The 16316-nt window shown below is 40.4% G+C and overlaps 1 protein-coding gene across 2 annotated transcripts in view; it reads right to left on the bottom strand.

Moving 5' to 3' along the window:
- Abca1 (ATP binding cassette subfamily A member 1) overlaps positions 1-16316 on the bottom strand; it is a 131080-nt gene that overhangs the window by 21814 nt on the left and 92950 nt on the right. For both annotated transcript variants that reach the window (XM_076845735.2, XM_076845734.2), the window contains exons 23-32: positions 15696-15916; positions 14448-14520; positions 13339-13541; positions 12189-12237; positions 11840-11953; positions 10634-10782; positions 8874-8998; positions 7587-7685; positions 1059-1248; positions 72-166 (exon numbers count right to left, since the gene is read on the bottom strand). In XM_076845735.2, the coding sequence (XP_076701850.1) occupies positions 72-166; positions 1059-1248; positions 7587-7685; positions 8874-8998; positions 10634-10782; positions 11840-11953; positions 12189-12237; positions 13339-13541; positions 14448-14520; positions 15696-15916 (1318 nt within the window). The remainder of the gene's footprint in view (positions 1-71; positions 167-1058; positions 1249-7586; positions 7686-8873; positions 8999-10633; positions 10783-11839; positions 11954-12188; positions 12238-13338; positions 13542-14447; positions 14521-15695; positions 15917-16316) is intronic.

Here is a 16316-nt window from a genome sequence, read left to right as displayed (position 1 = left end):
CACTATTTGTAGGCCTTTAACTCCTCTAATCAGGGATGATAAAACACAGGCCACACTGCGTAAAGAGTCACCTTTTGGCTATGATCTGCACATACGTCTTCACCAGGTAATCCGAGATGTTCCTTCCCGTCAGATTCTGAAGGATGTCTGCAGTGTTCTGTTTTCTCTGTCACGACATAAAAATCAAGAATGTGTGTCTTCTTAGACAAGAATTGGCACATAAAACATATCAAGGGCTACAGTGACACATGTTCCTCCAACACATGCCACTGTGTGACTGGAGCCCTAACCACAGGGCCCAGGCATCACCCTCCACCAACCACCACCAAGATCTGGTCCATGCTGCCCTCAGTACTAGTCATGCACTTATACCACACCAAGGTCTTCCCTAAGGAATTATTTGGAATAGCTAAACAATAAGCACTGAGATGTGATTTTTCTTTATCACAAGAGATATTGGGGCACAGAATCACAAACTTTGCCTAGTGAATTCTTGTGTTCATTGGAGTTCATTGAGTGGATTAGCTATTTAGAGTGGCCATGACTTCTTACATCTGCTTAAAATGCCTTATTCTCACCCTTCAACTTGGATGCTGATAAAGCAGCAGAAAGGTAGCACAAACAAGACTTCCTAAAATTGTGAGGAAGAAAAAGGCTCAGATGACTGTCCTAAACTCAGAATCTCAGAAAAATTACAGAACTGGTAAGGCCCATTGAAAGTTTTCTGGTTCAGCCTCCCTAATCTACCTGTTAAGAAGGAAGCCCAGAGAATTAAAATGGCCTTTTGGAAGGCCACCAGTTAATTTGTGGCAGAACCAGGGTTAGAAGCCACGCCTACCACTCTCTTTCCTGTGACACCAACACTGTGGGACAGGCATAGATACACTGTGGTCCAAATCCCCTTCCCTCATAACTCCCTTGCTTTTCCTTATGATAAGCATTAACCTCGAGGCTGAAATAAACTATCCTAATCTCACATCTCACTCATTCCTGCTCCCAGCAGATGGTGGCTGCTGACCCTGCATAAACTATGCAGTCTTACTCTGATGGGGACTCACCTGTGGAGGTGGCATCCCCCCTGCCCCCGGGGGACACACAGGCAGCATCTTTTTGATTTTGTCACTGCTACACTGGCAGGCAGGTGAAGGGTTCTGCATTGTCCAGTTCCCGTTTTGGAAGAGGTCCACGATGGTCTGGGGAACTGGGGCAGTAGTCCATTCCTCCTCCCCTGCCAAGCAGGGTGTGTCTCTGCAAAGGAAAAGCATCAAGGGTGGGATCACTGGAGAGGGCCTGGCCTTTCCTATTGCCTTAAGAGCACAGGATCATTCTGTAACAACCACAAACATAAGCTCATCCCTCACCATTTACAAAGAATGGGCATAGCCTTGTTAGATTATCTGATCTCACAACAACCTTGCAACACTGTTTTATAGATAAGGAAAATAAAATACAAACAGATCCCAAATGTTCATAAACTGAACTCTGTTCGATCCAGCCACCAACATTTGTTGAAACAACACACACACTGAGTATTGGCTATGAGCCAGATGCTTTGGGGCATGTCTGTGAGTCTGCAGTGAGCAAGACAAACTCACTGCCTTCATGGCATTTGCATGCCAAAAAGGAGTTAAACAGCAAATAAACAATTTAATTTTATATGACTAAAAATAAAACAAAATAAGGGGAGAGCACATGGGAAGAAGCCTCCTCCTGAAGAAACAATATTCAGCCACAACATCAATGATGAGAGAGAACAAGCCAGGCAAAGATCTGGGGGGGAAAGAATACTCCAAGCAGAGGCAATGAAAAGTCAGGTGGAAGACCCTGAGAAGCAGTGTTTCTGTATTTGAGGAACAACAGGAAGGCAGTGTGACTGGAATGTGATAAGCTAAGAAGAGAGATGATAAACAAGGAGAAAAGTGAGGCAGGTGCCAGAAGGAGCCTGGGAAGGGAGTCTGGATTTTATGCTCAATGTGCCGAAAATCCTGTGGAGAGTGGCAAGATCCAATCTATGTTCTAAAATGAGTAGAGAATTCAGGGGGGTGGGGTGAGTAGGGTGAGAATGCTTGGTATATGAAGAGCTAGTATAAGCATCCCAGGAGACAAAACACATGGCCTTTATTTCTGACTTGAACTCTGAATTCTTATGAAACCATCAGCAACTTCCTTGTCCTCTCAGGGCTTATTTTTTTCCACTGGTAAAGTATAAAATGATTTGTTATTTCTAGACTCTCTTCCAGTTTCAGAATTCTACAATTTAAAATAGAGCCACAGACTTCATACAATTTCCTTATATATTAAAATAAATCAAATGAACAGCCTTTCAGATTGATCTCCCACTCTTTAAAGCCTGTTGACTAAATGGAAAAGTCAAACTAAGACATTGTGTCCTCCTGAAGCTGGCTCCTAAAAAGACAATTGACTGAGATGAACTTAAAGACCACTGAGAAGTACCCAGTCAAATTTTATCCAGTCCTACCATTTTCTATAAACCTAAAATTGGAATTTCAGTGGGGGTTGCCAGGAGGTTGCCCTTTCCCACATGCAACTTAGTTCCAGGAATCTTTGAGCATGAAAAATTCTAAGGAATTTCTTTCTAAGGAAGTTTCTGTTTTAATGGTCTATCTTTCTGGATAACTGGCCTGGAGAGGACATCAGCAACTACAAATCTGATCAGTACTGTAACAACTGTAGAAGAGAAGACACAGAAACAAGAAGCCACCACTGTCTTTACCACATGATCTCCTGACTTGCTTTCCCCTTAACTCAAAGAGTCATTTGCATATGATCACTGAATTTATTTGCCTACTCTTTAAAAAATATTCTGTAGGAAAGTAGGGTAAAAATATGCAAAGGACAGTAGGCCTTGGTCCATTCCACCATCTGTAGACACCCTCCGGAACTCAGGCTCTGGCACAGGACCACCTCTTCAGACCAACAGAACACCATGGGAGCCCAGGCCTGGCCTAGATCCACCCACATCGACATATGTGGGACAGGCCCAGAGTAGGTCCAAGTTCACCACCCCCCACACACACACATCTGGATGCCCAAGCCTAACACACTTCAATCTTGAGATACTGCAGACATCGCCATAGCCTTCCCCACACAGTAGCCCCTACCTTTTGACAATAGTCAGGGCCTAGAAGCAGCTGTATCTCAGGCATCCCAAAGACGGTGTAAGGCCCACCCTTTCAGCCCCATCTCTGTAAGATATTGCATCCATCTTGGGGCACCCCCACTATTATCTCATTACCTCTGCTATTGCTGCCACCACCTTTAGTTGCAGTAGCATACATTGAGGGACACCAGCAGGGTCTGGAAGCCCAACATCAAGGTGAGGTACAGACAATCTACATGGGTACTATAAGAATATGGGGTAGAAACTGTAATATCTCAGATCCACACTGCAAGAAATGAAGACACATAGATAAATGGCCTGGAAAGGACATCAGTAACTACAAATCTGATCAGTACTGCAGCAACATGAAAAAAAAAAAAGGGAGGAAAGTGCCATAAACAAACCAGGATACTACAATAACATAACCCATGGACAGTGAAGTTGATGAAATGTCAGAGAAGGAGTTCAGAAGGTTCATAATTAAAATGATCTGTGAATTAAAGAATGACCTAAGTGAGCGAATACAGTCAAAAATTGACCACTCCAACAAAGAGATAAGAGAGCAAATACTTCAAGAAAGAGATAGAGACTCTGAAAAAAAAACAATCAGAAATCCTTGAAATGCAGGAAACAATAAACCAAATAAAAAACTCAATGGAAAGTATAACCAACAGACTAGATCACTTGGAAGAAAGAATGTCAGATAATAAAGACAAAGTATACAATCTGGAAAATAAAGTTGACCACACAGTGAAGATAGTAAGAAACCATGAACAGAACATGCAAGAATTTTGGTATGGTATCCCATAATTCTTGCTATCCATCAAAAGATTTAATCTAAGAGTTATTGGGATAGAGGAAGGTACAGAGTTTCAAACCAAAGGAATGCACAAAATCTGCAATGAGATAATATCAGAAAATTTCCCAAGCATGAAGAATGAATTGGAAAACCAAATAAAGAGGCTTACTGGACACCAAATTTACAAAATTACAACAGATCTACACCAAGGCACATTATAGCATACAGAATAAGGATAGAATCTTAAAGGCCGCAAGAGAGAAGAATCAGATCATGTATACAAGGAGACCAATTCATATCTCAGAAGATTTCTCAACCCAGACCCTCAAAGCCAGGAGATCATGGAACAACATATACCAAGCTCTAAAAGAAAATGGATGCCAACCAAGAATCTTATATCCAGCAAAATTAAACTTTAGTTTTCAAAATTAAACTTTAGTTTTATTTCATGAAATAAAAATCTTCCATGATAAACAAAAGTTAAAAAGAATTCACAACTAGAAAGCCTACACTCCAGAACATCCTCGGCAAAATATTCCATGAAGAGGAAATGAAAAACAATGATGAAAATCAGCAGAGGGAGGGATTACACTAAAGGTAAAACTAATCCGAGGAGAAACCAAGTCAAGTTAAATACCAAAAATTTAAAAATGGCTGGGAACACAAAGCATGCTTCAATAATAACCCGGTATGTTAATGGCCTAAACTCACGGATCAAAAGATATAAACTAGCAGACCCAACAATATGCTGCCTCCAAGAGATTCATCTTATAGGAAAAAACATCCACAGACTGAAGGTGAAAGGTTGGGAAAAATCATACCCCTCACATGGAATGCAGAAACAATCAGGGGATTCCATCCTCATATTAAATAAAGTAGACTTCAAGCTAAAGTAAACCAAAAGGGATACAGAAGGACACTACATACTGCTCAAGGAAATCATACATCAACAAGACATAACCATTATAAATATATGTGCTCCAAACAATGGAGTATCTACATTCATCAAACAAACTCTTCTCAAGTTCAAGAATCAAATAGACCACAACACAATAATTTTGGGTGACTTTAACACACCTCTTTCACCACTGGATAGATCTTCCAAACAAAAGCTGAACAAAGAAACTATAGAACTCAAAAACACAATCAATAACTTAGACTTAAAGGACATATATAGAATATTTCACCCTTCAACAAGAGAATACACTTTATTCTCAGCAGCACATGGATCCTTTTCTAAAATAGAACATATATTATGCCACAAAGCAACCCTTAGCAAATATAAAAAAGTAAAGATACTACCCTGCATTCTATTAGATCATAATAGAATGAAATTAGAAATCAATGTAAGAAATAAAATCCACTCCAACACCTGGACACTAAATAATATACTACTGAAGGTACAATGGGTTGCAGAAGACATCAATGAGGAGATTAAAAAAAAATAGAGATGAATGAGAACACGGACACAAGATATCGAAATCTCTGGGACACTATGAAGGCAGTTCTAAAAGGAAAGTTCACTGCATGGAGTTCATTCCTTAAAAGAAGAAAAAGTCAACAGATAAATGACTTTACATCTCAAAGTCCTAGAAAAAAAAAAGAACAAAGGTTTTCCAAAAGCATAGAAGACAGGAAATAATTAAAATCAGAGCTGAAATCAATGAAATTGAAACAAAAGAAACAACTGAAAAAAATGCAAACAAAAAGTGGATCAAGGACCTAGGAATTAAACCAAGAGACAATGCATCTATTAGAAGAAAAAGTAGGCCCAAATCTCCGTTGTGTCAGATTAGGGCCCAACTTCCTCAATAAGACTCCTATAGTGCAAGAACTAATATCAAGAATCAATAAATGGAATAGATTCAAACTAAAAAGTTTCTTTTCAGCAAAAGAAACAATCAATGAGGTAAATAGAGAGCCTATTAATTGGGAACAAATTCTTACCACACACACGTCAGATAGAGCACTAATCTCTAGAATAAAGAACTCAAAAATCTTAACACCAAAAAACCAAATAACCCAATCAATAAATGGGCCAAGAAACCAAACAGACACTTCTCAGAAGAGGATATACAATAAATCAACAAATATATGAAAAAATGTTCAACATCTCTAGCAATTAGTGAAATGCAAATAAAAACTAAGATTTTATCTCACTCCAGTCAGAATGGCAACTATTAAGAATACAAACAACAGTAAGTGTTGGCGAGGATGTGGGGAAAAAGACACACTCATACATTGCTAGTGGGACTGCAAATTGGTGCAGGCAATATGGAAAGCAGTATGGAGAATCCTTGGAAAACTGGAAATGGAACCACCATTTGACCCAGCTATCCCTCTCCTTGGTCTATACCCAAAGGACTTAAAAACAGCATATTACAAGGACACAGCCACATCAATGTTTATAGCAGCACAATTCACAATAGCTAAAACTGTGGAACCAATCTAGATGCCCTTCGGTAGATGAATAGATATAGAATGTGGTATATATACACAATAGAATATTATTCAGCATTCAGCATTAAAAGAGAAAATAAATCATTGCATTTGCAGGTAAATGGATGAAGCTGGAGAATATAATGCTAAGTGAAATTAGCCAATTTCAAAAAAACAAATGCAAAATGATTTCTCTGATTTAAGGATGCTGATTCATAATATGGAGGGGGGTGCAATGGGAGGATTAAATAAACTCTAGATAGGGCAAAGGGGAAAAGGGGAGGGAGGAGAAAGGAGGGAACAGAGGGGTAGGAAAGATGTTGGAATGCGATGGTCATCATTACCCTAAGTAAATGTAAGAAGACACGAAGGATGTGACTCTACTTTGTGTACAACCAGAGATATGAAAAATTGTACTCTATATTGTAATATAAATTGTAATGCATTCTGTTGTCATATGTAACAAATCAAAATTTAAAATAAAATAAATATTTCTTCCTATTAAAAGGCACTAAAAATCTTGGATAAATATCTGGTTCCAGATATAAGGCAGGAAATAAGAAGTAAACCTAATACATTAAGGTCAAATGTTCCTGAATGTTCAAGTACTTGCACTGGTTTAAAGGGACACAGGAGCTAACCTGAAAGGGTTCCCATTTGCTTAATATGGGACTATCTGAGTATTAAGGAAAGACATAACAACTGTGATTATTTGGTACATAACAAATATATACTCATTACGCTGAAAGTTGTTTAATAAAAGAATAAAGCATTATCCTGAAGAAAAAAATATGCAATGGAACAAGAAAGTGTCCCCTCTTAGAAAAATCTATTTTATCTTTTCAGGTTGTTAAGGTAAAGAAGCTGATGAGCAAAATTGCAAATTATATACAATGGCAGCCTATTGTTGCACTAAAATACAGGAGTTGGGGGCAGAAATGAGAAAAGCATTTAGTAAGTATAAAGTGCTATTTAAATTAAATATTAATGTTCTAAAGAAGTAAACAAATGTCTTTAATGATTTCCTTTGCAGGATGTTAGAAGTCTCTCTAAATGTTCCTAGATGGGTCTGATAGGTTATTATATTCACTTTTTAAAAATAAAAAGTGATTCAAAAGACAAATAATAGTGGTTACAATGTGGCATGCAATTGATAAATGTAGTATATCAGAAATCAAACCAGATGGCAGGCATGAGAAGACAGCTTATGGCAAAAGTGACACTCACGGGATTGGGTTTCCTTCCATACACCGGGTCCCAAAACCAGGGTCTTTGGTGAGGGCATTCAAGAGTTGCTGGGTGCCAGTGTCCTCAGGAGCATCATTACTGTGAGTACATGGGAAGCAACCATCTCAGTAATTCATTTAAACCAGGAACAGGGAGAAAGGAAAGTTTTCTAAATTAAACACTCTATTAAGTACTTCCTGGATTCCAGGCTCTTAAAAGCAAAACGAATAAAACACAGAAACTAGGTATGAGGCGCTTGGACTCTGGCCATATATTCAGCATCTGGGTAGTATACAGCACCCCAAACTGGAATATGTATGAAGATGTGTGTACCTGTGTGTACCTATGCACACATATACACACATTTACATATATATTGTAATTTGAAGTAATGAGACTCATTAAGGATCAGTATTTCAAAATTACTTTCACGATTATCCATTTGGCCCAGACAACCAGTATTTTCCAGGAAGGACAGGCAGATTTTATTGACTGAGTGTGTGCACAGACAACTAGAAAGTACAAAAAATAATAGGCACAGATCACAAACACATGCTATATTTTATAGCTATAGGCAATACGAGGTCAAGAGCTAGGAAGGAAAAAAGGCAGGTAACCTGAATTAAGAAGAAAGCATAGTTTGGAGAAAAAGAGACAAATTCATATGTTTGGTATATGTTATTTTCATTTTTAAAACTCTTCTATATATTACTTATATATTTCTCCTATCTATACACCTATAAATCCCAGAAAACCTTTGCCAAACAATATCCAGAAATTCCTTTGTCCTTTTATTTCATGCATAGGATTACTATGGAGTAGAAAGTATTTTTTGCCAAACATTAACATTAGCTAAAACCATAAATTAAAGAGTAGGTAATAATTACATGAATTATACTATGTAGAAAATAAGAATGTGGAGCTTCTGTTTTGACATTGTATGGAAGCCCTATGACTAGATAACAAAATTAAAACATAACTCTAAAAATACAAATATTTTATAACAATTTTAGATTTTATCAAGGGCATCTCATCTAAAATATGCAGGGTTGTCCTGACACTCGCAGCATAAGGAGAAGGGGTGAAATGTCCAAGAGAGGACTAGCTGCTAAGTCAAGAGTAGCTCACTGTTGTTCTTCGCATGCAATAGTAGCTTACACAGGGGCCTGAGCCACAGCTGGTAAAACTGTGCAATTCTTGACTCTATTCTTTTGACCCTCAGCACAGTGATCACCTTTTATCTACTTGAACCCTCCTCTCCCCTGGGCCCAGAAGACAAACACGTACCTGACAAACGTATACTGCTCATTGTACATCCAGGGCTGAAGTTCCAGGCTAGGGTACTTGCCAAAGGGTGGCACAATCAGGCTGAACACCAGGGCAATGCAGACAAACACAGCTGGCAGGACAATCTATAACCAGGCAATGGAGGGGGCAAGGGGATGGCAGGAAAAGATAAGGTTAGAAAGAAGTCCAAGGGGCAAGCCCCTGCAAGTCCAGCCAGGTTCCCAGACCAGGCAGCACAGGAAGGAGGGTGACAGGGCCCATGGCTGGCCCAAGGCCTTGTAGGCAGAGTGAAAGCAATGAATCCTGAACACTAAATGTCTTCCCTCCAGGACTTTCTAGAAGCTGGCAGCACAAAGCCAGAGTCTCTAGTCACCGGTAGAAGCACTAAGCTAGGAGCTTCACAGAGTAAAGAACAATCCCATGTTAGGGTGACTCAGAATGCTGGGTCCTGCATTTCTTCAGAAAACTGAGTGAACAAGCCCTGGACTAGGAGCCAGAAGTCCTGAATCCTGGGTCTGACACTACTACAAGTGTACCCACATGACATCACCACTGTAGGGCTTCAGTATTCTCATCATAATCTGAGGACTGAGAAGAGATCAGATCCCATAATCCTGAAACCAATTCTTAAAAGCAGTGACTCCAATCACAAGCAATAGCAGCCATTGTCTGCCATGATCACCTCTCAAAGCATAAACACACAACTCCTTCTTGAAATTCCTCAAACTTTCTACAAACCTACTCTGAAAACAATGACTCATACACACTTTATAAGTAAACTCAAAGGTCTTTCCATTGATTGCTGAGAAACTTATGCTTTAAAAACTTAAAGATTCAAATTGACTCTGGCTCTTGGGCTTCCATGCAGAAAATTATCATTAAGTGAGCAATTCTACTGGAAAGTACTCTAATGATAATTATCTTAATTATCATTACTACCCTATGTTGTTATTTATGGTGTTACTATCATTGCCACTATCCAAAAACTTGGTTATTAAAGATCAGAGAGTCAAATTACTTGCTCATGGTCACAAAGCCAGCTAGTAACACAACGAGACTTCAAATCCAGGTCTGTATGTCCCAAACTCATGCTCTTAGTATTATACATACAGTCTGTAAGGAAGACTCTCTATAAACTTTTCTCCACATTTCTTAATTTTTACAGAGTGAAATAATTTTAACTCTTCTAACTAAGCAAGTGAGCATACAAACTCTGACTTGAAGGAAGTAGTATGAGTCTTCTCTCTTTGCCGGTTACATTCTGATCTCTCTGGGTTTCTTTTTATCATTTGAGTTAAACATCAACTTAGAGAAAAATCATGTTTCTAATAAGTGCATATGTCAAGTGCATCTGAGCATAACATCACTTATGTTATGATAGCTGAATTTACCTAACAGTTTTTCTAAACCCTGACCCTTTTATGTTTTTCTCTAAAATAAAAGACATACACACATACACACATACATACCCCTAAACCCAAGCATCAGACTCCATTCTAATCCATTCTAAGCATTTATTCATGTTTATCCTCAGGATAACATGGTGTCATAGGCACATCATTATCTCTATTTTTCAGGTGAGGAGACTGAGGCCTGGAGAAGTCATTTGCTGGCAGAACACAACTGGCAAGAAATAGAACTGGGATGGAAATACAGATAATCTAACTCCAATATCTATATCTTGACTGCAGCAGCATTCTGCTTTCACTGGTCAGAGAGTGTGCGGCCCACCCATGAAGCCAGAAACCAGCATATTTCACCTGAGCGAAGAATCCTTTTCTACTTCGTCTGGCAATCAGTAGCCTCTTCCACAAAAGAGCCACAAACTGTTGCTGTGTGAGTTTCCAGCCCTTCACCTGATAGGAGCCTTTACCATCCATCCCGCTGAGCAGGTCTGTCTCCCTGGATTCTGCAAGAAGCCAACACTGAAGGTCACCTATTATGTTAGGTGTTTTTGACATGATGTATTCCTTCTTCTAAGATCTTCAGAAACCATTTGGAGGCTTGTGTTTGAAACTGAAAGTATCTCACAGAGGTGAAGGGTTTTCATGACACCTCTATATTCAAGAAAAACTAATGACTCAACATGTCCAACAGGAGCAATCTCTGCCTTTCAGTCCTCGTCTGGTGAGTACAGAGAATGAAGGTGCCTTGAGACTACTGCAGAGATGTTCACACATTCCTACCTGGGTGTTACTGCACATCATTCAGATGAGTGGAGACATTGCTGATTTCTTACAGATTATTCTATGGAACAGGCCATGCACGCAGATGAACACACTTGAGAACACACAATGGCAGTCTCTAATCTTTTATATTTTTGGTAAAAAATGGACACATTTGAAATGATCTAAATACTAACAATGCATGAAGTCAGGGAGAACATAAGAGCCACATGCTCATGTGACCATGGACTGGGACAGTGAGAAAATTCTCTGTTCATAAAAATTATGTAGAAATTCTTGTCTGAAATGAATGATTACTAACAGAGACACTCTGACATCAAATTTGTTTGATTTCTTACCTCTCCTTTTCATTTCAAACACACAAGGACACAGTCATCCAAAATACCTACATCTAAGGACACATTAACTGAAAGCAAATTACCCTCCCTACTTTCTCAAAATAATTCATCCATTCAATAAATACTTCTTCAACAGTAAAACACTTAATGTATGCAAGAAACTTGAACCCTACAGAAAATACAATAAAAGAGCAGTCCTTTTTTAATATGTGTATCTTAAGATCTCAGCTAACTGAAGGAACGATGAGGATGGGCTCTTTCATGTTTGACCTAAACACATGCACAAAGCTGGAAAAAGACAAGCGGCTTTTCTCATTTTTCCACTTCCTTTTGGACCCTCCAGGGAATCTATCATCTTGTTCATCAAAAGAAAACAGCTGAGAAGAACATAAAGGAGAAATTCTTCTTCAAACAACAGAACCTAGATCTTGCCCAAACAAACCTGGGTCTATGTCAGAATCATTGGGATCAATAGCATCATCTTCAGTAAATGGGCGAAGGCAGCTCTGCTTGTCTCCAAAGGCCCGTCGGTTTCGTCTTGCTGGCAAGGTACCATCTGAAGGCAAAAGGAAGGAATCCCTCATTTTACTTTATTTGAAACAAAACAAACCTTCTCTACCTGTAACAAACATATACTCTAAAAATGGGACTGTATTAGAACAATGTAAAGGGAAAAAAATCAAAATAAAAAATAAAAAGAACAATATGAAGAGAAAGGTACAACACTGGTGAGTGAAGTTTGCCTGCCCAAGACTCTAGCCATACTGTATAGTCCCTCTCAAAAGAGTTACCTGAGGTCTCAGCATCCACCCCACTCTCTTCAGCCACTTTGAGGAATATCTGGAAAATTAGAGTTGGTGACAATATAAGTACCAACATTATGAGAATAGCCATTACTACCCTGACTACATTATTGACTTGCATATTACCACCTCTAAGACAAAGAAAGTAGAAGCTACATTTATTAATAAGACTTGATCAGAGTTATTTGGGAGGTATTTTTGCCAGAAAACACTCCCTTAGTGGTGAGAACTATCAGTCCAGACAATCATTTTCAAAACACAGCTATGACATCAGGACACTGAGACAAATCTGTTAGGAACCTATAGGGAATGAGTAAAGTGGTTTCTTTCAGGCTGTGGCTTCAAATCTTTAAGTAGGACAGCACTGTGCTAAGTCAAGACAGAATGGTCAGGAAGACATGGGCTCCCCATCAGTAGAAATATCATGGCAGAGGTCCAAAATTCAGAGGAGAATCTGAATGAGGCCACTGATTTCCAAACTCTTATCTATAGACCACTGTGTATGATATATGCAGTGGAAGTACAGATTTAAGGCCTTACTTCCAGAAATCCTAATTCAAAGACTCTAGAATTGAGACTTGGAATTTTTATTGTCAGTAATATCCTCACATGGCTACTACGCAATCTAGCATGGAATCACCAGGCCAGACAACTTTTATAGCCCTTCCAGTCCTCAGTCTGTGATGTGTCTCTAAAGGGAGGAATTACTACTTCATAAAAACAACCAGGGTTTTGAAGCCCAAACTTCCCATTCTGAATCCCAACTCAACATCCCTGGTTAGTTAATTTTCTTGTCTTGTTATGAGGATTACACAAGATTACAAAGATTTTAAAAAGCAAATCAAAAAGAAACACCAAAAACATACAGCTTGGCACCTGGCCCTAGTAGACTATAAATGTTGGTCATTTCTTATGATGCATAAGTCCAGTTAACACAACCACACCAGGGGCAATCCTAGTGCTTCTTTCCTGCCTGCTATTTCCCACTATAATCTTAATTGGTTCATTGTAGGCAACATTACCCAGATATCAATGACCTAAAATCTCAATGACCAACCCCATGGTGATCCTGTTTCCTTCCTGTCTGACCTTGAGGTGGTTGAGGCTGCTATATTTGACATTCAGCCACCCAACTTACTTCTTCCAAGGTAGTCTCTGAGATGCCATAACTGGATATGCCCAGGTCTGAGAGCCGGTCATCGATCTCATGGAAGAGTTCCACAAATGCCCCCTCCTTAGCAGCTTCATATGGCAGTACGTAGGTCAACTCATGCCCAATGTCTTCCACCAGCCGGGCTTCAGACACATGCTTCCTGATGAGGTTGGAGATGGCTGAGACATCTGCAAGGACCACAGTGCAAGGATGGTTCAGTCATTACAGAGGCTCCACAGCAAAGGCCAGTCATCCCCTTTGCCTACTCCTCAGAAGCCTGCTGCTTATACACCACCCTGTCCAAGATATTTTAGCCATTCCACATGCTCAACTCCAAGAATTCCAGGGGACAAGAATTGTATCTCATTCACTTTATATCACCACAACTAGGCACACTGTGGGTACTCCATGGGTTATGGATGGATGGATGACTTGCTGAGGTTGAAGATCGGTGTCTACAGCTTACACACTGGGATTCTTTAGTAGAAAACTTGAGTAAGAAAATCATAGAGATTTTTCAGCCTTTCCTAAGCTTTCTTTCAAAGGGAGCTTCCCTCTATTTACCTCAATAGAGGCTAACCAAACAGTTCATAGAAGCAGAAGTCTTCCTGGAAAAAGCCAGCTGTTAGAACTGAGCAGAGATGGCCAGGTCATGATTTCTGTTCCACATGCTACTGACGACACTGGGTTCCCATACGCACTGCCAAGAAAAGCCTAAAAGGCTGTTTCTTATCTCCTGGGCTCTCACCTTCCTTATATACTAAGCTCAAATCCCTCCCTGCTGGCTTGACACTCAATGGCTCATCCGGTGTCCAGCCAGATCCACTCCCCTAAGGGATTCCCCAAACCCCAGTCATCTTAGTTCTCTGGGACACTGCCCTGCCAGCTCCCAGACCAAGCCCCAGGCTCCCCAGCAAGCATTAGGCCACCACCACCAAGCTGCATCAGCTCCCACAGCCACCCAGCCCAGCCCAGCCCAGCAGCAAACCTTGAGTCAGCGCCACCAGCCTCTGCACCTCTCCTCCTCTGCCTCCACTCTGCCCAGCTGGGGGAAGCTCAGGCACCACCTGAATGAGAAACCCCAGAGTCCTTACCGATGGTCAGCGTGTCACTTTCATGGTCGCTGCCCAGGCCAGCATCAGAACTGCTCTGAGAAACACTGTCCTCCTGATGGCAAAGAAGGAGGTGAGAATGGGTCAGGGACCAAGCAAGGTACAGCCACCACCACCTTTGCCAGCGAGGGTTTCCAGAAGCTCTATTGTGTAAGAACTGCAGCAAAAGCTTTTCCTGGTGTGCATGAAGCTGGAAGCCAGGGCTTTAGAGGCCACCGTGTGATGTGTGTGCCATGTGGACAGCCTCTCATCCTGGGGTGAGTTATGAGCTACCAACAGAACTGTGGCTTGGCAGGAACGATGCAACTAGGATTTGCCAATCATTGCAGGCATGGGATTTATCTGGCTACTTGTCTAATTCAATGCAACCTAAGCTTTAACATATGTTCAACCATTCCAGGACCCCATTAAAATGCAGATTATGACTCAATAGGTCTGAATTTGCCCCAAGTTACTGCATTTCTAACAAGTTCCCAGATAATCCTGATGCTGCTGGTCCTCACACCACACTTAAGTAAGGAGGCTTTAGTTAAAAGGTAAGTAAGTGGACAGAGTTCAAGGTTAGGATTAAGATGTATTAGGTGCCTCTGGTTTCAATCCATGAATAAATCTCAGGCATGTACTATGATAGAGGAGAGAACATGTCTGGTTTGGGGGTTCTAGTCCCACCTGCTATTTATTTTTTAGATGACCTTAAATAAGCTAACAAATCCCTATAGGTCTCACTTCCCTCATCTGGGATAGTAATCATGTACTGTCTTCCTAGGGTTGCTCTGTACTCTGAGATGACAGATAGGAAAAAAATAATAATAACTATTATTATTTTCTTTTACACCAAGTCTGTGTGGTCTGAAATAAGTGCTTCATAAATATTTGTGTTTTATAGTTTAAAAGTGAAGATCAATGAGATTTAAAGATAATAAGCAGGAATAGCAGGACATTTTGTAGCCAACTCTTACCTCTTAGCTAGTCTATTTTCTGGGACATAATAAAGTTCTAAAAGGACATTCTCCATTGCTCATTGAATAGGAAAAAGGAAAAATGGGACTCAACAAAACTAGCACTACAAGAACAGAGGGCTCTAGAACTTTCCACATAGGCAGTATGATATGAAAGGGTACAGAGCAGGGAGACAGTGGCCACAACTTGGGTGAATGGGGCAGAGGTGGACAAGCCATCTGCAGCCAATAAGTCCCAACGGCCCAGCCCAGCACTGAGACTGCAGCTCACCTTTTTCAGGTATGATACAGTGCTGCTGCTATTTCGACAGGAACTCAGGGAGGATTCCACATCTTTCTTGACCAGTGTCAGGTAGTAGCCTGTTCCCAGCTGGTTCTTCAAGAACAGGGAGGAGCCCACACAGCACAACTTCCCATGGGAAATGATGGCAATCCTGTCCCCCAGGATGTCTGCTTCATCCATGTGGTGTGTGGAGAGAATAATGGTGCGGCCTGCGAGACACAAATACAAGTATGTGGGACACGTGAGTCCTGCCTTTTCTCATCGATTGTAGCAGCAAGGACTATAGAGACATTGGCAGGGGTGTAGGCAAAAAAGACTAAAAGCTGACTTCAACCCTCTGGCCATGACCCCGAGGCTGGCAACGCATTTATTTGGAACTTGCAAGGTGTGTCAGAAAGCATATTAGGTGGTTTATGTATATTCTTTAATTAATTTTACCCTTCATGAGGTAAGCACCACTCTTATTACAGATAAGGAAATGGGGCCAAGCTAAGTGATTTTTTTCCAAAGCATCAAGGCTGCACAAGCTCTAAGCACACTGCCAAACACGTTCTTGTCCTTTCCCATTCCATTCATTTATTCATCCACTCTTTCAACAAACAAAATTAG

The sequence above is a fragment of the Callospermophilus lateralis genome, chromosome 2, assembly GCF_048772815.1.
Source record: "Callospermophilus lateralis isolate mCalLat2 chromosome 2, mCalLat2.hap1, whole genome shotgun sequence".
NCBI lineage: Eukaryota > Metazoa > Chordata > Mammalia > Rodentia > Sciuridae > Callospermophilus > Callospermophilus lateralis.
The sequence above is the reverse complement of the archived record's forward strand: the minus strand, read 5'-3'. Positions and strand labels throughout refer to the sequence as shown.